Raw genomic sequence first — 25,112 nt, 5'->3', positions numbered from 1 at the left:
TGCGTTGTGAGAGGAAAGAATGCGCGCTTGGAAGCCTCAATGTTGAAAGAATAGTCCGTTAATGTGTGCTGATGCTCACGTCTTGTACAAGGTTCATCAGAAAGGGTGGTATATTTAGATGTGTCCATTTTATGGTTATAAATAAATAAATAAATAGATAGATAGATAGATAGATAGATAGATAGATAGATAGATAGATAGATAGATAGATAGATAGATAGACAGACAGACGGACGGACGGACGGACGGACGGACGGACGGACACAGACAGACACAGACAGACACAGACAGACAGACTTATGTAGCAGCTGAAGTAAGAACTTTAGGCAAGCTTCTTTCACTATCGCAGATAGTTTCTTTAGACCAGAAGCTGCTTTTAGTGTTTATAGTGTCTGATAATGTCTTTAGACCAGAAGCCCCCATAGACCAGAGGCCTTTGGGGGCGAGTCAGTGCGCCTGTCTTTGTTCGGTTCAAATTTCACAGCTTTCCTCTCTCCTCCTTCTAGTTTTGCTATGGTAGTTATGGCACGAGGTTACGAAATCACATTTCTTATAAATGTTTTGTAGCTTAGTAACTTAATAGGCATAGTTGCTAGCCTTAGACTCCTTTTAAGAAAAAAAAAAATAAAGCTTGCGTATTACTGTTGCGATCCATAATTACTTTGTTTAGCGCAAAACAACGGACACAAGAAAGACGACCCAGGACAAGGCGCTACTCTCAACTGACATCATTTTATTCCGTCACTCCTTTATAGACAGCAGAAACTAGAGGAACATGCGCAGTGAGCACCACGTGCAGGAACCACCGACATCCGATCACTAGAGCGGCCTCATGCGACAGAACCAAAGAACCATATTCAGCACTGTACAAGGTTAAAGAAGGCACACATATGCACTGTGACCCCAATGACTGTATGAAGAATGCTTCCGATAACTCTCGGGTGGTGGTATCACGGCTCTTTTTCAAAATCGTGGCATCATGAAACATGGCTTTGCAAGTGCAAGCATCAGTAACTGCTGCGCACTTTTTCACATTAACTGATATTTGCCACTTCTCGCACCACTCAAGTGATGTGTTCAAGGATAGGTGGTCATCAAAGCTGTTAATTTCTCAGTAAATGATGCAGTTATGATGATGCAGTGATAAAGGAAAGGAGCGAGAAAGAAGGTTACTACTGGCGATGATACGGACAGATAGGTGGGAATGAATGGTCCTTCCCATGGCCCTTCACAGCCACGGAAAATGCCCCGTGCAGGAACGCAAGTAATGCACAAATGGCTCTGCATCTGAATTTGCAGTCTGGCTGAGGTTCCAGTCCGGCTCGTGTAAATGTGCACATATGTGCACATATAAACAGATGCATCTGTGTCAGTTCATTGGTGGTGCCATACAGAGGGAAATGGTGCCGCGCAAATATAGAGGCACGTAATTTGTTGTGAAGCCCCTCCGGCAATGCCACCGGGTAAGCAACCATAGAAAAGTGAATTGAAGGGGACCAGGAAATGTGCAGATACATGCAGTCGTTATATACTGATCTGAGTGCACAGGGCCCGGGCAAGGCCCATTGCACATGCTTTACTGCTCTCACATTTGCTCCTCACATTGATACGGAAATAACGCCACAGCTGTGCGAAAGATGTGCACCTTTATCCATTGCATCCTGCTGACTGTGTTTTCTGCGCAGTGGTCTGGGCTACATCGTTGGTGCGTCTATGGCAGAGGCGCTGCATGGATGGTACTGGGCCCTGAGGGTAAGCAACTTTGGGCATCAAGATTCTCATACTCTGGGAGGTTTTCTGAAAGTGAAAGGGCTGTGTTCGTGGCCTTCCACATTCTTGCTGCTTGTAAAAATGAAGGCAATTTTTCTTGAACCGACTGATATTGAGGGCCAGGCGTATCACAGCTCCTTTTACAGTGAGCACCTCCTGAATGCATCTCGGGATCAGTGCAAAGGAATAAAAAGATATTTGGCCCAACTTCCTTCGTGATATCTAAACTTCACTATAAAGTTTTGGTATTTCCAGTAAGATGAATGCAGAAGCACAGCTAACGCTTTGAATGTTAATTTTTGAAATTGGCAGCATGTAGTAAATAAAGCATAACTTGAATGTTGAATGTGTTATTAAAATGGGCTGTGATCAAGTAAAAAAATAGTGAGCATGCCTCTCTATAAACTTGATGTGACTGCTGTTTTTCACAGGCTCGTGTAATGTGATGGCCTGTGTCATGCATGGAAGTGAAGGACAACACAGAAATGACTAGTTGCACAGAGAATGTTTGTTTTGACTCTACTGTCGTCATCTTTATGTAGTGCAGCTTTTAGTTACTTTTATTCTTCTCTTCAATTCTTACGTCCAATAACAGTGTTGATAAAGAAGTGTGTGAGACCAACTCTTGTGATTGAAGATCTCTTGTGCATAACCTTTTATTTCCCTGATATCAATCTGGTCTATCTGGGAACCTTCGAATAACTTTGCAGTTTGTGTATGATGTGTACAGAATGCACAAAAGAACAGCGCTTTTCCAGCATAGAGTATCCAACATGCTAATGAACAGCCACACTAATGCAAAAAGCAGCCAGTGTTGCTTATATTATTTCCCCTCTTCATTTAATTTATAAGTACCCTTAAGGCTTGAAGGCATTACAGAGAGTGGTAGAATTCATAGATACAGAAGTAAGGGAGAATTTCTGGTTATATAAATATTAGCTAATACTTCACAAAAACGAAGTTTTGCACGGAAGAGGCTGATCTGGGGGGTGATTCCAGTCCTCCAAAAGCTGTTGGATAAAACGTGCAGGCATGCCTTTGTATGACATATGTTAATACTAACTTTAGTGCTATGATCGATGCATGAAAAAATATAAGAGGGTGGGGTAATTAGGTCAAGACATAGCTGTAAGATAGGATAATAGGTATTCTGAAATAACGAACACCTCCATTGTTTGCAGCAGAATGCAAGTGAGGGCATTTCAAGACCACTTTTCATGTGGTTCACACGTTAGTCCACACATGTGGTCCACAAGTGGTTGTGAAGCATGTGGACCACACGGTGTTCACAAGAACTAACAGCGCTGCAGTTGAGTCCGGCTACCAGTTGGCTGCGTTGGCTGCTGCTCCAGCGGCGCGGCAGCTCGGTATTGCCCACACGTTCGCTTGTATACATCGATTTTTTACTCCATTAAAAAGCTATACTGCCTTCGTAATTAGAGTTCATGGTTTTCACTATGATTGACAGCTTGGCAAGTGCAGTATGTATCCTAAGGGATTCGTACTAGGATTTTTACGTAAGGTGTAAGCTTCGATTTCAGCAGATATGCTATACTGTGAATCTACTCCAACATCCATCGTGACTGGATGAGTCTGCCAGCTAAGGCAGTTCATAATCGATTATGCAGAAGTGGGACAAAAGCAGGATAGCTAATGAGGGAAGAAGCAAAAAAAAAAGAACCTATTAGAGAGCATGAAAAAGCTTTAAAATTCTTGTTTATCGCACTATCTACAAATAGAGAGCTCCCTTACATCCTGTATATGCTATGCATTTCCTTGGAGAAAGATAGTCTTATTGCGCGCTGGCCCACCCACAAATTTAAGTTGGCCCACCCCGAAATTGACCCCGCGACCTTGTGCTCAGCCCAACACTGTAACTACTTAGCGACCATGGCTGGGACCCCGAAATTTAAGTTGCTCGACCTACAAATTTCAAATCGGCCCACATCCAAATTTCATATTGGCCCACATCCAAGTTTCATGTTGGCCCACTCAAAAATTTAAACTTGGCCCACCCCCGAAAGTTGGCCCACCTCCAAATTTCAAGTTAGCCCACCCCTAGTATTTGCTCCCCCATGCATTTTCTGTGGAGCCCTATGTATCCCTGTTGGTATTCACTCTGATCAAGTTTTGTTTGTTTGTTTAAATTGTCCCTTATCGCTTATAAAGCTACCAATCATCTACATTTATATTGTCATAACAATTAAACGTCTTAACATTGCAAATTGCCATTTTTGGGCAGATACAAGGCATTATACTTTACACATGACGGACCTGTGGTACGTAAAGAATGCGCACACATTAAATGTGGCGCTTAGCTGACGACTTATAGAAGCTTTTTCAACCGGGAGCAAACAGGTTCGCATATTGCATGCTTGACACAAGCCAGGCTGCACACCTCCGCAGACCAGTGTGAGCTCCGAATACTCAAACCTCCAAACAAACTTCTGCAGGACCCAACAAATGCACAGCAACAAAGCAACCACGTGAGGCGCAGCCGCAGCAAAGAAGGCGTGCATTGCCGATAGCGCGACTTGATCATAGCGGCATTAGATATCGCGACCGCCATGGGGCCCGTGTTTTCAGCGGAGCTGTGAAATTGAACTAGTTCTAGTAATGTTGCTTTCAATATCAGACAGAAAGCAGGTAAGATCAGCATCAAGGTGTGGCAGAATGAGCTGTTGGTTCTCAAATAAATCTCAACAGTCAAACCTTGTGATAATGAAGTCGCACCTGATACAAAAATAGCTTTGTTATACCCGATGCTCGTTATAAGCATGTATATGTTGTGCTGTAGTAGCAGTGAGACAACTTTTGTCTACTTTTTTATATCAGTGCTCGCTATATCTAGGTTCGACTACTGTTTGAGGGCAGGCATGTGCAGTGTACAAGAAACGTGTAGGTCATACATAATCAAGAAAGGGGCTCACAGATGTGGAACATCACACTGTCGTATAAAGATTATGAACAGCGAGAAGGTGCCTCAGAAAGGCTGGCCAACGTTTCAATAGGAGGACCTATCTTCGTAACCCTTTAAAACTAACATGCTGAGGATGACGAGGCCGCCTGTGACGAAGGTAGGTCCTCCTATTGAAACGTTGGCAGCCTTTCTGAGGCACCCTGTCCCTGTTTATAATCTCTATCCCACAGTAAGTCGTACATGTGAATTGTTGACTGCACTGGCTTGGGGGGGGCATTGCCATCTGTTTGGCATTGCTATAAAAGTACCACAAGAAAGCCATGACAGCATGAGCCTGGCTACATCAGTGCTGCGCCACATTTCTGACATTGCTTGAGTATGTTCTCGCTGTTGTTCCTAGCTCTTGTGATTCTGAAATATTTCTTTGATTATTCACATCACCTTATGGCGATCTGTTTACCCATGTGTTGTGGACCTGAACTGGCATATTCTGTTGATTTCGGCCTGTGGCATGCATTATCCAGGTATTCCGAAGCTCAAAACTTGCTAAGCCGAATATGGAGCCTTGAAGCTGCAATATGTAACGCAAATTTGCATGTGACACCTCCTTCGCCCCCTCCACATTTGTTGCAGGTGACCCCCGTGCTTGGCGCGCTGGCAGTGCTGCTGGTGTTGTTTGTTTTGCGCGAGCCTCTCCGGGGTGCCAGCGAAGGAGCCACCACCATGGGCCCTTCTACGCTCAAGGACGACCTGTTTTCCCTGGTTGCGAAGTGAGCTCACCTGTGTTGTTCGTACTTTCATGTGTTGCCAGATGGCATGCGCCACTTTTCTTGCACTGCCCGTGCACCGAAGTTAGCCAAAACAAGGAAAAGGCTAATAAAAATGCACACCAGAAGTTTCACACACTGAGAAAAAAAAGCATGTGCATAAGTGCAAAGAGAAAGATGACAAGTATGCAACGTAATCCCTTTGGCATAAAACTAGGTAACATGGTATCATATTAATGGAGTTTCTTAACGGTTTATTGTTCGTTATACCAATGCCACAAACATTGGCTTAGCCAGAGGGACGAGGAGAGGGGGGGGAGTCGAAACCCCTCCCCAATTTTTTTTACGGACCCCCCCCCCCCCCTCCTTCTTCCTCATGGAACAGAAAGTTTCAGGACGCAGCAACATCGGTGAAAGGGGAAAGCTTGAATGTGAAAGCAAGTCAAAGGCTAGTGGCAGTCTGAAGGGAGAGTGGGGGATGATCATGGGGGCAACCCCCTCTCTAATGTACTCGGTCAAAATGTCTTCTCCGTTGCACCAAAAACAAATAGGTGAAAGGTGCAGCTAACTAAGCGTCCGTGTCAGCTCATGTCTGATTGTGGAAAAAGCAACTACATTTGTGCTTGTTGGAAGAAAGATAATTTTGCTTGCTGCACTGGTGATGGCTGACACCTGAACTTTGGCCAGAAAGGGGGATGGTGCAATGAAGAGGGAACAAAATTGGAGAGAGCACAGAGTGGGGAGCAAAAAGTAAAGAGAGGCTATTTACAATAATTGCAGTACTTGTAATAGTGAATATTATGGCAATTTACTTACATTTCGCCTCCCACGGAGGGAACATGCCGTCTAGTGCGCAATTAAAAGAGCCCATCTCAAGATGCCAGGAATTTTCGAGAACCCTTTTAACTTTATTCATGGCCGGTGTCGAGACATTCTTGAAGTGAACACAAAAGTTCATCCGTGTCGCTGCTCCCCCCAGGCGTGTATGCCTATAGCAGAAACATAGCGATTGTGTGAGTGGAGAGAGAGAAACACCTTCTTGAAGGGAATGTCAACAAGCGTGCACAACACTGTCTGAAGTAACTGAACATTTTTCTTTGTTGATATACTGATGACTTTATCTTTTTGTGGAGGATGACCAACCCTTGCTTTGTGCATGTCACTGGTTGCACCCACAAAGGCCACCAGTGATGAGGTCCTCCGGGGATAAGAGATGCGCAGTCTGACCTTGCTGCTTGGGAGCCTACTTTTGAGGCCTGGACAGGGAGGCAACTAAAGAAATTCATCTGTAGAATTCCCCCTCCCCTGAACCCAATGTTTAGGACCGCTATGTTTAGGACCTCACTCCTTGTGTCAAATGAGTGCAAGGAAAGCACTGCTTTTGGTGAGAAAAGTGTTGCTCATCACCTGCAGCAGACAGAACATTGTGGCCCCAATGTGCCTCTACCTTGTTTTGGATCATGGTAATGGCAGCTGTTGAAGGGGCACCAGCGTTAAACATTACACGCACAGACAAACATGGGATGAGCACGTGCTTAAAACTCGGGTCATTGTTGTTCCCCACCAGGCCTTGTCGTCAAAGAGCTTCTCATTTCCGGTACTTGACCAAATGGTCGACCACACTGCATGGAAGAAAAGCATTCCGAAAATATCGCGACTTTCTTGTCTAGAAAATGCATAATACCTCCCTCCCCCCCCCTTTGACCCCCAGCCTTTTCTTGTTTCTTTTCCTTGTCCCTGACTTTCATTATCTAAATAAACTTGGGAAGAGCTTGCTGATGGGCTAGTTTGTACATATCTTGAAAAATGAAAGCAGTGCAAAAAAAAAAAAGTGGACAATAGAAAAAGACCTGCAGAATGCTGATTTGCGCATGGCGGTATGTATCAAGGACGAGGGTACAGGGCCATTGGAACTAGGAAACAGCACCAAGAAACAGGTGGGAGGGGAGGTAGGTGAATGGCTGCGACGTCCAGGTAGAAACAAATATATCTATGTCTATGAAATGTTGGGGGCCACCGCGCTGTTCTATAACCTGCTGAATGTTGAAAAGTGTGACAGTGACAGACGGAAAGGAGCTTTAAAGAGGGGAGTGGGGTGATACATATGAGGAGGGGGTGCGAGGATGCGCATAAACAACGTCAAGAATGGAGGTGGCAAAAAATTATGCAGATCCCACGTACTGTGGAAATCGATGTAAGCGAAGCTTTCTGTGCTGTTTGCTTTGATTGACGATAATTAGTAGTGATGTCAACGGCGAATGTTTGTGCCTCGAGCGGCCAATTGCGTGGCAATTTTGCTTGCATTTGTTGGCTTCTTTTAGGCTTGGAAAAACACTTTTATGTCGCATGCATTGAGCAACAGAAAGCTGTATCGGGGTTTTTCATGTCGCTCTACAATTTTCTCATCGACACTTTTAACCTAAATATAAAAGTTGAGAATTTGATTAAGGCTAATTATCTAATTAGGCAAAATTAAAAAAAAATTAATTTGAGCATCTCCAAGCGATGGGAAACATTACCTTGGTTCTGTCCAGCTACGTAGCATTCACATATTTTTAAGCTCTGGCTAAAGTTAGCCGGGAAAACCTTTATATACACAAAGGTAAGAAGCACAACTTCGCAGTTATTTTTAGCTTAGTTTATTTACGTAATAGTTTCGCTCGGCAGACCAACCTTTTTCGAGGAATACAGTAAAGTCTTTTGACAGTCGCTTTATATATTAAAGTAGATATATATAGATATATAAAGCTCAATATATAAACCTAAATATATAAAAAGACTGTCGCAGGAATTTCCTGTATCCCTTGAAAAGGGGTGGTCCACTGACCGAAACTGTTGGGTAAATAAACCAAAGATAACCTCGAAGTTGTAAATATGCTTGGCCCATTAAACAATCCAATCACCACACGCACGCGCGCACACACACACACGCACACACGCGCACGCACGCACGCACGCGCGCGCACACACACACACACACACACACACACACACACACACACACCGACGGTCGGACTGAGAGAGAGAGAGAGACAGACAGAGAGAGAGAGGCAAGGTGTCCCAAATATCATGCACAGATTTAAAAATATGCAAATGGCATGTAGCCAGACAGGAACAAGGTAATACTCTTTGCCATCGCTTAAAGATACTCAGATTATTTTCTTGCATTCTGCCTAATTACATAATTAGCCTTAGTTATTTAGCAACTTCTCAAACATTATAATTAGATTAATAGTGTCAATGAGAAAATTGTAGAGAAGTATGAAAAACTCCCACCACAGCTTTCTGTTGCTCAATATGTGCTGCATAAAAGTGTTTTTCCAAGAGTGAAAGAAGCCTGCGAATACATGCAAAATTGCCACACGACTGGCCGCTTGAGGCACTTTGCGTATACAGTTGAAACCCGCAATAACAAAATCACCGGGGAAAGCAAAAAATTTCGCTTTTGCAGGAATTTCGTTAGCGCGAGAGTGAGGCAGTAAAGACAGGGAAGAGAATTGGCCTGGAAAAAAAATATATATATTATTGTCAAAAGTCAGTCAGCTTACTTTGCCGAGCCTTGCCAACACTTTTACTGCGCTCGATTCATACTGCAAAAAGTGGTCCATTGCCACGTCGTCATCGTGCTCACTGAAAAATGAACGAATAACATCGAAGGCATTCAACACATCCCGCGGGTTCACTGTCTTCTCATGGTTAGGTATCTGGTGGTCGTCGGCGTTGTCGGCACCTTCGCAAACGCTACTTATGATGACCTCATCAGTCATCTCTTCATGCATGACAACACCTTCATTCACATGAACGATTTCGTCAGTGCTGAGGCCATCTGGAACACCGTCTGTCATGGCAGAAAGTTCATCCCATGCGTGGGCCAGCGATGGCGGCACTGCGCCGTCAGCACTGTCATTGAGTGCGCCTTCTGGCAAATCTTGCGATGCCATTGGATCAGCGCATGATGCTTGCCGAGTGGCAATGAAGCCGGCATGTTTAAAACAATTAGCTATCACGGCTGGCGACGTCGCAACCCATGCGGCGGCCACCATCTCAAGCGCCATGAGCATGTCCACTACGGTGGGACACTTCAACTGGGGGTTCAGCAGCAGACGCTGAATCAGCCTCTCCCTGCACTTGACGCTATGAATGATGCATTGATCAAGCAACTGCAGCACGGAAGTGCAGTTTGGTGGAAAAAAAAACCAAGTGCATGTTTCAAAGCTCCACATTGTGAACATGATGGGCACTGCAATTGTCCTAAAAAAGCCAGACTGACCTGCCTGCCTTCCGCATGTCCGTACTGAAGGCCTCGAGCCAGCTGCCAAATATGGCCCAGGTCATCCATGCTTTCAGGTTCGCGGTGTTTTGTACAGGCAGCCGACGATTTCCCTTGAAGCAGCGGGGCTTCTTGCTTCTGCCGATTACAAGCAGTGGCCGTTTATCTATGCCATCCATGTTCGTGCACAACAAAATAGTTACACGTTGCTTGCTGTGTTTCCCCCTGTGGCATTTCTGGCTTTTTAAGTCCAGGGTCTTCGATGGCAGCATCTCGTAGAATAAGGCCGTCTCATCTGTGTTATAAATGTCCGAGGGCTTGAACTGGTCCAATACTTCTTTATTGGTCAGCAGCCACGACGAGGTGTCAAAGGGTCAATGGCTGCTGCCTCCCCAGAAATGACTTTGGCCACTCTGTCGCGGCGGGCCTTGAAGCTGCTCAACCAGCCAGGGCTAGCCTTAAAATCAGCATGCCCGAGAGTGCACGCAAAGCCCAGCGTCTTCTGCTGAAGCACTCTGGCAGACAACGGCATTTTGTTGGCACGCTGTCTACAAAACCACGCGAACACCGCCTTGTCTACGTCTGGAACTGCTGCAGTGCTCACCGTTTTGTTCTTCACACTCGCATAATTTCTGAGCGCGCCGAGAATGGAGGCCTTGTTTTTCAGAATCGTAGATATCGAACAGCATGCGATTCCAAATTCGTCGGTGATATCCATTTTCTTCCTGCCCTTTTCATCTTGGGCAATAATTGGAGCCTTATCCTGCAGTGTCATAAATTTCCGATTTTTGGCTGGAGGCGGCATCTTAGCAGGCTGGCAAAGCAAATGGTCCGATTGGCACACACACACATTTGACGCACTCTAGCACCGATGACACTGAGCACACAACCATGTGTGGCTGTACACAAAGCCCACTGATAAAGCGTCATCCCTGTCGCCTGTCACGAGGCTCTTTCTTTATTGTAAACAATAATGGCGGCGGCCACACAACTGTGCTGTGGCAGTAGTTCACGCAATTTAAGTGCACAACGAATGCATTTGAGCAGTTTCTGGACACAATTGGTGTTTGCGGACTACTTGCGGATTATTTGCGGACTGTCGTTTCAGAAGATTTCGTTAATGAGGGATTGATGTAGAAAAATATTTCGTTGTCGCTAGATAGGAAATGCATTGGCTCCTGTGGGCGTTTGCGGGGGATCCAAAAATATTTCGTTGCGACGAGAATTTTGTTGCCTCGGGATTTCGTTACTGCGGGTCTCGACTGTATTCGCAGTAGTGGCCAGAGGAGACCCCTACCCACAAGAAATAAATTTCTGTCTGCACCACTGGCCACAAGTGGCTCAAGCCTGGGATGTAAACTTTTGTAGACTTGTTTCAGTGGTTCCCTAACCGTTCACGACCAGAATTTTATTTTCGAATTTAAGAATTTATACTTGATGCAACTGAATAAGAAAACAAACAAAATACTAAGAATTAAATTCCCAAAGCAGTTTTTCATGGTATGCAAGTGCTTTCTGTCACAAATTCATTATGCTGTGGCGAGCTTATGGAGCCTCAAACTTCTAAATTTCCATCACAAGTTTGAGAAGAATTGGCACAAACTATTCAGAGACGATTTTCATACCGTGCCTAAGACATTTTATTTGCCTTAGGGGGTAGGATTTTATGATGCAGCTGATATGGCTAATCTCAGCACGTGGGAGCACATGGACTTGTTCTGAACTCCATAAAGAACAGGTTAAACGCAGCATTAAGCTTGCATGCAACTTTCTGAAGAGCAGAAAAGAATAATTGTTGTTTTTGCACTGATGTATGTACCTGATGGCGATTGTGTGATGTATATAACAGCAAAAAATTATTGCACTTGTGGCTGTTGTCTAGGTGACATAGCCTCTTCAGGCACTTTACGAACCTTTTGCTATGCCTCCCAAGACAATTTGCATAAGTTGGCTTGAATAAAGAATGAATGAATGAATAAATGAATGAATTGTGTAATTACAGTGGCCGGTACACCGATTTATCAGGGTGATTCTTCCTTCCTTTTTCTTCTGAAACATGATTCCTGAAGAAATAGCTAAAGGTGCATTTAAGACAAGCATTTCATCAATTCAAACTGGCAAGTTTAAACTGCTAAGGTATTCTTTCAGAGGGATATTTTTATACATTTAGCACAAAAAGACCTAAGTCACAGAAGTTTGCAGCACTTCCAGAGTCACGCTAAGCGATGTTTTCTTCATGTCGGAACAAGCAATGCACATTTGGGCATGCAGTTCACATTCATCATTGCACTGTCTCTTGTTGCTCATATGCATTCTTAAATACATGAGGGAGGTGTAGAAAAGTTATTTAGAGTTTCTCAAATAGTAGTGCAAGAGACAGGACAGACAGAATAAAACGAACATTTCCTGTCTCTTGTGCTATCATTTGGTTCCACTTCATCATGTACCAACCAGCCCAAGTTAGCATTCCATAGTTTTCCTTCGCATTGACAGCCAAGTTCAGTGTATCTGTACTTTTCATAAGCAACAAGCCTTGTGTGGTCAAAGCCAGGTCAGCTAGACAAAGCCAGATCAAGCATGACCAAGCCATGCCACTGTTTTATTGCTTTGGTAGTTGGTTTACACTGCAGCCATTATGGCTCAATTTCTGAGCCCCAGGCTCTAGAAACACCTGGAGCAAAAGTAAGTTTCAACCATTTGGCTTTAACACGATGATTATTGTTGGCTGAAACTGGACACTGCAGTGACCATCATGGCCGAAGGTGATTGACGTCATTACAGTGGGAAAGTCAGCTTTTAAAGAACACCTCCTTGAATTTTGGCCTTTCACATACGTGAAATAGTTGAATTTTCCTTGAATTTGGAGTCGAATATTCTGTACGAACCCCACTGTTCCCAATCGCAGCCGCTCGTACATCTGGTCCACCCTGGGCTTTACGTGCGTCACGTTTGCCACGGGTGCCCTGTCCTGGTGGGCAGCCAGCTACATGACGCATGCCCTCATGCTCTACAGTCCGGATGGCAAGGCTGATGAAGGAAGGTGCGTGTACATGTTTTGTCTCTTTGTCTGTGACGGAAGCCTGTTCTCAAAAAAAAAAATCCATCCAGATAACTGCCTTTCTTTTCAAGGTATAGAGTCTGTTGGAGGGCTGGGGGAAGGTGCAGCTTCAAGTGGTGTATTTAACTAATTGAGCTGATTAGGCGGTTGAAACTAACTGCTTGCCAAGCAGATATCTGGAAAAGCACATGTATGCTACTTCTCATGACTGATGTAAGCTGCACTCTTCCTTTCATTTTCTTTTGGCAATGGTAAAGAAAACACAGTCTCCAGTCACTCTTTTCCTTAACTATGGCAAGTATTAATGAGCCCTCAGCTTCTCGATAGCTGTAGAGATTGCCACATGGTCTTGTGATGAACACCGAATTGCTCTTGGGAAGTTCTGACAACTGCAGTGCTACCTATCAAATTCCTTGACAGTGCTGGTGGTCTCGTAAAATGCAGTTTTCTTTGGCTGCTAGTTGTGCTACTGCACGAAAACAGCGCAGGTGCCCCATTGCGTTCGCCTAAAGCAGATGCCATTCACTGCACCCATTGCCTTGGGGCATGTGACGGTGCTTGCACCCGTGGAATGAAATAGAATTTTCCATCTTTGCATGCCTTTTGATTGTTAAATTGTTCTTGGTCCACTGCACACCATTCAGATTGTTCCATTGCCGGCGCACGTCTTTGAGCAGTTTGGGATGTGAAACGCACTGGACGGCACAAATTAACACCTCTAGGTGGGCTCTTCCGGCAGTGTGTCGTCTGAGGAAAGTGAGGGTGAATAAGCAAGCAGCATGGCTTGGATAAAGAAACATATTATCGAAGTGTGGAAGTTTTCGTGACACACATCATATGCCGACAAAACTTTTGTTGCTCCTTCTGCGCACCTAAGATTACTCCTTGTATCAAGTTTAAGTTGGTATTAAGGTTTTTATAGTATGCATGCCGTTTTGTCATATGCAGCCTCTTATGGCAGTTGACCACTTTGCCATCATGCTCTCTTGTGTGGTACCAACCAAATAGGTGGTCAGTGCTTGTGCAGCATTGCTGAGCAGTTGTAAGCGTGCTTGTGCCATCTGTGCTGGTCTCGTGCAGAGTGAACCGCATCTTTGGCATCATCACCACTTTGGCGGGCATAGTGGGTGTGACCACAGGCAGCGCCCTGTCCTCGCACTTCCGCAAGTGGTCGGTGCGGGCCGACGCTCTCATCTGCGGCTTGGGCATGCTCATCAGCGTGCCCTTGCTCTTTGTTGGTGCCATCATCGCACACCGCATGCCTAATGTCACCTGGGTAAGCCACATGCACCTACTACCCTTGACCAATTAAACAAAACCTAAAACTTATCTATAGACATGCTTTCATTTGTGTAAATATTGGGAGACGGCATGCTGACACAGGCGTCCCCTCTTTTCTTAATCTGGTTGGCCCATAACCATTTTTCAGCAAAAGCTTGTGGTCCCGCAGGTGTTCATTAATACATCGGCCAGTTTGGCCGATATACTCTTTCCCACACTTCAGCGGCATGCGGTATACGACCCCTTATTCACACTTTACAAAAGGGTTTGTATGTTTAATAGAACACTCTACTTTCTTAGAGTCATCAGATCCAATGAGGCGGCACAAAGTAGCAAGTTTTTGGGGCGCAGAAAAAAATGCAGGAATTTTTTATTTCACACCGACGTGTTTAAGATTATGTGCCACTTTGTGAGAATATGGTATCACCACTGGTTTAGCTTTCTTTTCCAATGTTTGACGTCCTTCACTGCTTCTTTATTTTTCTTTCATCTTGTGATTCCCTTCATATACATCTTCTGTGTTCTTGCACGTCACTGCTCCCTCTTTTTCTTCCCCTTCTCCCCATGGCCATATATTCAGCTGCTTTTGACCTCAATAAACAGTGGCAAGTAGAGCCTTGTCCTGTCTTTGTTATTTCTTAGTGTGCTGTCTCTGTTGGCATTTCATCTTTTGAAAACTATGAACCAACTAGCCCCACAATGTGTTCTACTGCAATTTTTCAATCTCCTCTAATATAGAACTAATTTGAAAAATTTTTGTGGCAAAACACTTCCTAGGTGGTGCTTTACAACTTTCAATGCATAACTGACATTTCCACGGACCTGGTGAGGGGCCCTTTAGCCAAGTTGGTAATATGAGAACAAACACACTAAAGATGGATGCAACAATAAGGATACACGCGAATGAAACATTAAACTGCATTTATTGCAATTATCGTCGTGAGTACCAGTGGCACCCACGACGATAATGGAAGAGAGAATAGTCTAGAGGAATTCGAAATCCCACAGGTAACACCGGAAGAAGTAAAGAAAGCCTTGGGAGCTATGCAAAGGGGGAAGGCAGCTGGGGAGGATCAGGTAACAGCAGATTTGTTGAAGGATGGTGGGCAGATTGTTCTAGAGAAACTGGCCACCCTGTATACGCAATGCCTCATGACTTCAAGCGTACCGGAATCTTGGAAAAACGCTAACATAATCCTAATCCATAAGAAAGGGGACGCCAAAGACTTCAAAAATTATAGACCGATCAGTTTACTGTCCGTTGCCTACAAAGTATTTACTAAAGTAATTGTTAATAGAATCAGGAACACCTTAGACTTCTGTCAACCAAAGGACCAGGCAGGATTCCGTAAAGGCTACTCAACAATAGACCATATTCACACTATCAATCAGGTGATAGAAAAATGTGTGGAATTTAACCAACCTTTATATATAGCTTTCATTGATTACGAGAAAGCGTTTGATTCAGTCGAAACCTCAGCAGTCATGGAGGCATTGCGGAATCAGGGTGTAGACGAGCCGTATGTAAAGATACTGAAAGATATCTATAGCGGCTCCACAGCCACCGTAGTCCTCCATAAAGAAAGCAACTAAATTCCAATAAAGAAAGGCGTCAGGCAGGGAGATACGATCTCTCCGATGCTATTCACAGCGTTTTTACAGGAGGTATTCAGAGACCTGGATTGGGAAGAATTGGGGATAAGAGTAAATGGAGAATACCTTAGTAACTTGCGCTTCGCTGATGATATTGCCTTGCTTAGTAACTCAGGGGACCAACTGCAATGCATGCTCACTGACCTGGAGAGGCAAAGCCGAAGGGTGGGTCTAAAAATTAATCTGCAGAAAACTAAAGTAATGTTTAACAGTCTCGGAAGGGAACAGCAGTTTACAATAGGTAGTGAGGCACTGGAAGTGGTAAGGGAATACATCTACTTAGGACAGCTAGTGACTGCAGATCCGGATCATGAGACTGAAATAATCAGAAGAATAAGAATGGGCTGCGGTGCGTTTGGCAAGCATTCTCAGATCATGAACAGCAGGTTGCCATTATCCCTCAAGAGAAAAGTTTGTAACAGCTGTGTCTTACCAGTACTCACGTACGGGGCAGAAACCTGGGGGCTTACGAAAAGGGTTCTAATTAAATTGAGGACGACGCAACAAGCTATGGAAAGAAGAATGATTGGTATAACATTAAGGGATAAGAAAAGAGCAGATTGGGTGAGGCAACAAACGCGAGTTAATGATATCTTAGTTGAAATCAAGAAAAAGAAATGGGCATGGGCAGGACACGTAATGAGGAGGGAAGATAACCGATGGTCATTAAGAGTTACGGAATGGATTCCAAGGGAAGGAAAGCGTAGCAGAGGGCGGCAGAAAGTTAGGTGGGCGGATGAGATTAAGAAGTTTGCAGGGACAACATGGCCACAATTAGTACATGACCGCGGTAGTTAGAGAAGTATGGGAGAGGCCTTTGCCCTGCAGTGGGCATAACCAGGCTGATGATGATGATGATGATGATTGCAACTACGTTAAACTTGTACATGGAGTTAATCAGGAAACGTGTACTGTTGACCACTTACCCAAGCAGAGCGATATTATAACAGGCAGCAGAGTCGAGATACAAAAGCTCTTTTCGATTCTTCTGAAGGCCATTGCTGTAGTGAGACACAAGGTACAGGAAGCTCAGGCCTGTGAAAAGGAAGCATAAAGAATTCTTCTCAGTTTGCATAGCTTGCAAACACCGCAGTTATACATATCTTTATTCTGTGCTGTTTCTTTTTCTTTTATGAAGTTGACTGGTGTGCTGTGAAATATCTGATAGTACTACACTGGCAGTTATTTAGATCACAGCATAGTGTTAACAGAGGTGTCATGAGTTACATTGTGCTGTGGTACAGTTTTACCCCCAGAGGTAAGCCTGTGATCAGTTTATAGAACCTTCATGTCTTAAGAGGACTTTCACACCACCAGTGGTTACCCAGAGTTTATTGATCCTAATGAAATTTGTACTGTACGCTTCTCCGGGCTCTTTGCATATGTGTGATGCATGTTCAAATGACATGGTTAAGTCTGAAAATGCACGGTACAATTGGGCATCCGATTTAGTGCACGCAGTGCTTAAAGTCAGGGGGGGCCCGGCTCCCCCTCCATTTTTTAAGGAGAGGCTCAGCCCCCCCTTCGACAAGTCCACTTTGGCATTGCGGCACCCATTTAACAAGCCCTAGAGGTGATTTTATTACCGCTAGTGCCTTGTGCGTGGCAAGTACAATTCTCCAATTTTTCGATTAACGATTTAATCATGATTAATTGGTTGATGTGGTGTGGCATGAGCATGAACATGAAAGTATGTATTGTCCTACTGCTGCATGCATTTCCCCGAGGTACGGCACATGACAGCCACCACCCTTGTTCGACTAAGATTCTTGGCACAGCATATTGTTTCATGAGCCACCTGAGCTTGAAGCTTCTTTGCTGCTGCCGCTGTTCATCATGTCATTGTTTCAACAGCGGGTTTCCACAATCGAGTAAGATGCGTTCATGTTTGCCTGTGCACACAACACCATGCTTGGTAATTTATTTAGTAAGCGAATGTTTACTGGAACTTATATGGCCAATAAAACTGCTGACGTTACTTCTTATAGCTGTTTAGTATTTTACATCGCAATCAATGCTTCACCTTTCAGGCAAAACTGCATTTTTTTCCCCCTTTCTCCTCAAATTAACTTTAAATTTGGTGCATGTGTGTTTCCAGTGCATGCTGCCTTTGGATTTCTGATTCTTCTTACTGGCTGCCCTGTGCTTACCTCAGGATGTCAGAAAGCTAAGGGATTTGGTATGGATTCATGGTTTTAAAAGTTCACTGTAGAAAACATGCAAACAAGATAAACAAAATGGACAGCACACAGATTGCTTCTTACCGAAGTCACGATGCAATGACTTGTAACATGTTGGTGCCAGTGAGGATGCTGTGGAGTTAAGTAGCTTCACTGAAAATGTGGTAAGGCATGTCCCTCCTTTCCTTGCAGTCTCTATAACTGTCAAGTTGGGATAGGGAAGCCGTTGTTTCACTGCAAGCTGCACAGATCGTGGAGGGAGGCAGGAATCGTTCTGCACCAGGAAGATAGTTTCCAAGCGTCCATTCTTAAAGTTGTGGTGAAGTGCAACGGAGTTTTGCTTAACATTTTTCCAGAAAGCCTTCCTTTTGCACTTCGAAGTAAAATTATGTCAGAAGTGCTGGGAGTCTCGGGATACCTACTTCGTAAAGATGCCCTGAGCACTGGCTGTATTAAAATGTACAATTGAAGCATGTGCCTTAAAGTAATCAAGTAGTAAAGTAAGCAAGAAAATAAAGGCAACATTAAAGATAACTGATAATGATATTATTGATGATTATCATGCAAATAAATGGTGTCTGCTAATAACACTACAAATCGATGGTGAAGAAACTTCTGTTTTGCCTCAACTATAACGATTAGAGACAGGCATAGCTAAAACACTTGGTACTGTAAAGCATGACAAAGGCTTGTGATTGCTGGGGAGGATGCTGCTTTCGAGTGGTGCATCTTCTTTTACATGCATACGACCACATCCTGATGACTCCATGCCACTTTGTGCAGGTGCTGTTCTTCTTCGGCATGACAGCTATCTGCCTCAACTGGTCTATAGTTGCCGACATTCTTCTGGTGAGTGGTGGCTGCTAGAAGAGTTGCAACCAACGATGGTTTCCGTACAACAGATCTCTTGTGCATAAGTTGTGAGCTTTGCCTAAAATAACCATGTAATGGTTCCTTGAAGGCAATACTGTTGCATAAACAAGTGCAAGAGGCCTCACATCTGATTCCTTCGCTTTTTAATATAAATATACAGCTTTCCACTCTTTAGTGATCAAGGAAGGAGTAGTCAACTGGATTGGGAGCAAGGTTCGGAGCGCACTCTTTCAACAGTAGTGACGTACTGACTGTGAGATGAAAAAAAAAAGGCACTCCTGAGAGGAAGGAAACATGGAAAAAGCAGCTGTGGGATAACGGCACAACTGCAGTGGGCAGTGAATGGGGGCAGGCAGTCACATGACATCGTAAATTGCTGGTTTTCCACTTCTGCGCAAATGTACTGTTGATTCAGTTTTCTTACATCGTCTAGCTTTTGCCTTGACTTGTGATCTCTTTGACAAAAACTTTATTCAGTGTATGTTTAAAGGAGGATACACTTCAGGAAATGGCATAACATGTTAACTTCGCACACTTTAGAGCCTTCAAGAAACCCATCACCTGTTCACACATGATTTCTTGAAAAAAAAATTTACTTCTAACCAGTCAGTGTCTCTCAGTAAAAGGAAGGTTATCTTTATGTGAAAAAAATGTTTTTAGTATTCAGATTTCTTTTATATCAAATTACATGCAACATTGAGCTCACTGACACTTTGTTGAGTTCAGTATAAACAGATTTGACTGTAGTCGTGCCCTTGATATACAGTGGTAAGACAGTTTTATGGCATACTTTTTCATAAGACAACTTTTTCAGTGTTGTACAGTAGCTAATTTTTCTTCTTAATTACATTACAATGCAATCATGAGGCCAGTTATCCATAAAAGATGTAATTTTAGAAAGCTTAAATACCATGCATTGTGAATAAGACTGTTGCAAGTGCTTACATTTTTCATAAATGTTCATAAATGTGAAAGCTATTTCAAATTCACAAGATTGCCTTCAACAAGATGAGAAAACACTCATTTTGCAAAACAAGAAATGCATACCATATTTGCCCAATTCTAACCTGCACCTGAATTGAATGCATGCCCAAATTTGGCGAGTTTAAAGTATGAAAATAAAAGCGCACCTGAATGTGACAAGCCCTTAATCTATAAAAGAACGTTTACCTTTACAGAGTGGATTTTTTTAATGAGCTTTCATAATAAACGTGGTGCGTCGTCGTCGTTGCCATTCGCACTTCGTTGGCTACAGGCACGAATCATAAAGGGTCAGTATTCTCGAGCAATCACGTTTAGAGATACTACTGTCACTTTTGTGAAATCTTATGTGACTCTGCATCGAGCTTGTCAAAGTATGCAGCTGACAGTATTCCTGTCACTGTAAGCAGATAGTGAGCTTGGCACAGCGCCAGAAATGCTGGCGGCTGCATACGCCGATGCAGCCAGTGCCGCGTCGCACGAAATCTCTCGAAACTGATGGCGTTTCTAAAGGTGATTGACTGAGAGAAACCACTCCAGATCGTACTCGAGCACAAAATGAACCCACAGCAACCTTCACGAAAACATTGCTCTGTTGCCGCCTTGTGGTGGCGATGACTCTGTGTCTGACACTTACTTCCATTTTGTCAAGGGTGCAGACATGCGAGAGCTGTGCCGCCTTTGGCCGACGCTTGTGTGCATGTGTGAGTTGCGAGAAAAAAATCTGGGGGCCGCACCTGGGTACTAGGGAGGAAGACACATTTTGCTTTGTTCGTCCCTAGTCGATGGCAATATGCACTACACAAGAACTGACGCTGTACTTCTGTCCAGGCAGGATCATGGTGGCTGATACAGAGTAATAGGGAAGCATTCAGTACATATTCACAGTACCAGTGTGTCATTATTAATTGGTCTGGGGCCGCTAAATTGCCATCTACCTAAGCCCCCCCCACCTCCTACGTTTTGTGCCGGGTCGCTTGGCTCCTCTTAGCAGGCACCCTACATGTCAGGCCTGATGATGAAGCATAGGTAAAGAACAACTACTGCAGAAGTGGAAGGGGGAAACAATCCAGTAATGCTAATTAAAAGGAAAGGGAAAAGACCCGTCAAGCATGCAATTTGAACTACAGAAGTGCCAAACAAGCGGAGCAACGGCTCGTTCTGGAGTATTTGTCTGCGGTCGCGCAGTGCAACCCAGCTACGGACGAACGGAGCAAAGCATGTCCTCCACTGCAGCACCTAGGGGCAGTCCCGAGATTGTTTTCTCGCATCTCACTCATGTGCAGAAGGGTCAGGCAAAAATGACATATCTCTCGCATGTCTACACTCTTGACATAATGGAGATGCATGCGTCTGACAGCTCTGACAATAGGCTGTTGCCACTGCTGCAAACACAGTTTTGGTTTCGTGTCTGATTGTAACATGCAAGCGTGGGTTAGATGAGCATGGTGTGAGTTAGATTTGGGTAGATACAGTATTTGTAATGTGCCTAGACAACATTAAAAACTGTGTTGTGTGTGTCAGAATACAGTAGAACATCCCTGATACGATCTTGCTTCATATGATTTCCCAGCACTAACGTTCGCGATCGAGAACCCAAAAAATTAATCAATACAGTCATGCTTATTTTTTGCTGGTTAATAGTATGTTCCCGGAAAACACAGTGTTTCGGCACCAACATTCGGTACATTGCCAAACTGCAATCGTATGATGCAATTTTGGGCTGCTAGATTCTGTGTGAATAAGAAAAAGTGCAAGGCACGCGCGATTGAGATCTGTAAGTGCCCACTTTAGCAGCGTCTCCATAGTACTCGCCCGCCCTTGTCACGTGAAAACGCCGGCAGGCAGTCCGTTTCCTCTTCCGGTACCAGCAGTCTCCTTCCTCATGGGTCGGCACACACCACATTCACAGCTACAGACAAACTTCGTTGTAATCAAGCAGGATGTAACGAAATAATGGATAATATTACAAAGTAAGTGAAATGCCCCTTCAAATCCCCATAGGGATTCGTAATGCTGTGCAGCAATACCTCATTAACTCACATAAAAATCTGAAAACAATTTTGAGATAAGCTGATTTTCAAGATAAGTAACGTTGCAGAAATTACAGTGCAAAGTTGAGTTCTTCCTCAAAAGTTCACCACTACTGACCAGCTTTTCAAACAGAGCTTCTAAACTGGCTTTTCATAAAGGCTTCGAAGAAAAAATAAAAACATACCAGAGATATCAACCAGCTCCGCTTTGCGGCACTGCCACTTTATTCAGTGCAGAAAAGCTGCATGAGGTTGGTCCGCTTCGCGGTAGCACTTTGACCCAGAAAGACGTCCTCGAGCTGTTTCACACGATGCAAGAGCCGATCGTTCCCACTGCCACTCTTAACTTTATTTCGCTGCAAGCGACGCATGTTTCTTGTTTTGGCTAATGTCGGCACCTCTTGAGTTCTTTTGTCATTGTCAGCATCGTCTTCACTGTCCCTTCCGTTTGTAGCCATCCCATCGATTTCAGCCTCAGTGAATTCACCTGTCACTGGTACATTGTGCTCTCATAGCGCCTACTCGTGAACACTCGTGTCGCTTTTTGTGGCACCATTTCCAGTAAGCCTGTGCCGTTGCACATTGCGTAGAATAAAATGAAAACGTGAGTCACATCTCTTATGGTAAATCACGTGTGTTGCATAAAGTGAACAAAACGAACTGCGTCAAGCATGCTATATTGCAGGGCCTGCCTCTGCACATGCTCTCCCACCACGTGATGTGCCACATGGTTGCTTGACGAAGTTTTTGTGCCACTAGGTTCCAACTTCACATTCAGGGAAAGCGTCTGCTTTGTGGTAAGCACGGCAGCCTTGTGCGAAGCTTGTTAAATGATCCAGCTGTAGAGTTTTTGTTCCACTCTCAGTCGAGATTTCGAGGTATCTGAAGTTTGGCCCTAAAATACTTCGAGATGTAGGGCAATAAATACATAGCACATATATTTAAGTGGTTCGGTGGTGCGGAAAATTTCAACTTAGCTGATTTTTAAAGATGTGCGAGTTCAAGTTAATGAGGTATTACTGTACAGGCAATAATGAATATACCAAAGTAATTGGTATAACAAAGTAATTTTTGCTCCAACTTCAGTTTCGTGATAGTGAGCTTTTACTGTACACGATAAGCATCTTTACCTATCCTGTCGGTTTCATGGTGCAGGTGGCATAGTGCAGGTGGCATAGTGCCATTGGAAGTGTACTGCACACTTTTAAAGGCGATAACTCAAACATGCCGCCATTCCCTGAAGTGAGTGTCACATTTCACTCTGCTGGCATTGCATTCCAGTGTCTCTCACCAGCTTGATTTCCTTTGGGTTTCTCTTTGCTGTTTCAAAACACTGCACAATAGGCAATGCGTGTCTCAGGCCATTAGGGCCTCACGAGCTCTGCGCGCATTGGCGAGGCGTCTCGTGCCTCAGCAATTCTCCTCGAGTGGATACATAGAAATTTCCCGCCAAAAATATGCTGCTGAAGAAGCTGCTGACCCAGGCTAAATTCTAGGAGTGCAAACGTAAGCCTGCTGAAGCTGGAAAAAGTTACGCTTTGCAAACATTCACATATGAGACACTGTTCTGAAGGGCAGCAAGGCTTTGGCATGAAAATGGTCAATACTTGAAGGATGGCTCACTTGTTACTTCGCTTGAAACCGCTAATTGTCTAGAACAAGCATTACTGTTTCTTCCCATTGCCTATTGTGCTGCACATTTTGATCTTTGTGCACTGCTTCTTTTTATATTTGCAGGTGTTAAGCTGGTGTAAGTAAACCAGCAGTTCAGTCTGCCATTTGTTTGTCAAGCGTGATGCATGGCGTACAAGTTGAAACATCTGCAATTAACCTCATTATTATAAAGCTGACTTTGTTAATCTGACATTTGCTGTGTGTTGTGCAACACTTTTTTTTTTCAGGATTGACAACATCACAGCAAGGTTTATTTTCTTTTTTTTTTCTAGTGGTTCATCTGCTATATATGCTGCCTTGTAGTTATTTGACAGATTAAAATTAATGATTGCAAAATGAAGAGGGTACCAGCATGGCATTGCTGCCAATTATTGTCGCATTTGTGGCTCCATCTAGCTGCACTGGACACTGCTGTTTTGTTTTTTGCTTGTGTCTAACTTTTGTAACAGCAGGTCATTCATGCCCCAAGAAGTGAGTCACTGCTAGTGGCTTTTAGCTGTACTTATGCATATGGACTGTGATTTGCGAGAGGTAGTCTATGGTCTCGAGTAGCCGAGCTCTGTGTGTCTATTCGACCAAAATGCCTCGTGGAGCCGCCATGCAACATGGTGTTCTTGTGGTCTGGTCCTACAGTACATCCTGGTGCCTTCGCGGAGGGCCACTGGAGCTGCCTTCCAGATCCTGACGTCACATCTGCTGGGTGATGCCAGCAGCCCATATATTGTTGGCGTGGTGAGCGATTAACCTTTCATACAAGAGGGCACTTGCATTCTGTGACTACCGTATTCACTGGAATATAACGCGACTGTGATTGTAATGCGAGGGTGTACTTTCCAGTCAGGCGAAATAAAAAAAAAAAAATTAGAACCGCGAATGTAATGCGAGATCAATGGAAAGAGAAATGGTGCCTTTATTCAAGAAGTCACAATTTGGAAACGAGTTCTTTTCACCCATCGTTGTCTGAGGAGGAGGTACAGCTTTCCTTGCACAGTATTCTTAGGCGATATTGGAGATAGTTCACTTTCACAAAATTTTATGTGACTCGGCACCAAACGCTTCCCCGACAAGTGTTTCTGGCACTACGCCAAGCTCGCTATCTTTGCACAGTGCCGAGAGTTCGGTCAGCTGGATACTTCAAAGGGTTCAGTGCCGGGACGAGCCGAGTCTTGCCAAAGCAAAAGTACCTATGAAAGGGATTGCCCGAGAATCAAGTCATCTTCCGTGCTGTGGAGCTCGTTTCAGGTTGAGCACTTCCTAAAAGACCGCACAACCATTTCATTCGGGGAAAGTACCGGGCCCCTACGTGGTCCATAAGATCGAGCCCTTTCAACTGGTCTCGCAATTGAGGAGTGCCTCCCGCAATTTCCATCATCCACAAATTGTCGACTTGTTCATGTCGAGCCACGGCGGAGTTTCCCAGCTCCTTGGCCATCAGAATTGCTTGGCTTGTGAAGCGGGCGTCATACTAAACTTGCTGCGTTACTATAATGTCGCGAATGAACAGAGTCAAAGCATATAAGAGTCCAGGGTACTGCAGCACCGCAACCGTAACACCAGTCACAAGCACAGCTAAAACTACGTCAGTTCAAACAAAATACAAGCTTTAACTTTGGTCGACGAAACTATTGATTGAATCAAGACGTAAAAGTACA

At 44.2% G+C, this 25,112-nt stretch overlaps 1 protein-coding gene across 3 annotated transcripts in view; it reads left to right on the top strand.

Moving 5' to 3' along the window:
* LOC126524481 (protein spinster-like) overlaps positions 1–25,112 on the top strand; it is a 101,734-nt gene that overhangs the window by 54,763 nt on the left and 21,859 nt on the right. For all 3 annotated transcript variants that reach the window (XM_050172793.3, XM_050172792.3, XM_055067329.2), the window contains exons 4-9: positions 1,686–1,752; positions 5,324–5,460; positions 12,633–12,767; positions 13,866–14,061; positions 18,683–18,748; positions 24,094–24,192. In XM_050172793.3, coding sequence (XP_050028750.1) covers positions 1,686–1,752; positions 5,324–5,460; positions 12,633–12,767; positions 13,866–14,061; positions 18,683–18,748; positions 24,094–24,192 — 700 coding nt within the window. The remainder of the gene's footprint in view (positions 1–1,685; positions 1,753–5,323; positions 5,461–12,632; positions 12,768–13,865; positions 14,062–18,682; positions 18,749–24,093; positions 24,193–25,112) is intronic.

The sequence above is a fragment of the Dermacentor andersoni genome, chromosome 3, assembly GCF_023375885.2.
Source record: "Dermacentor andersoni chromosome 3, qqDerAnde1_hic_scaffold, whole genome shotgun sequence".
NCBI classification, from domain to species: Eukaryota; Metazoa; Arthropoda; class Arachnida; order Ixodida; family Ixodidae; genus Dermacentor; species Dermacentor andersoni.
The sequence above is the reverse complement of the archived record's forward strand: the minus strand, read 5'-3'. Positions and strand labels throughout refer to the sequence as shown.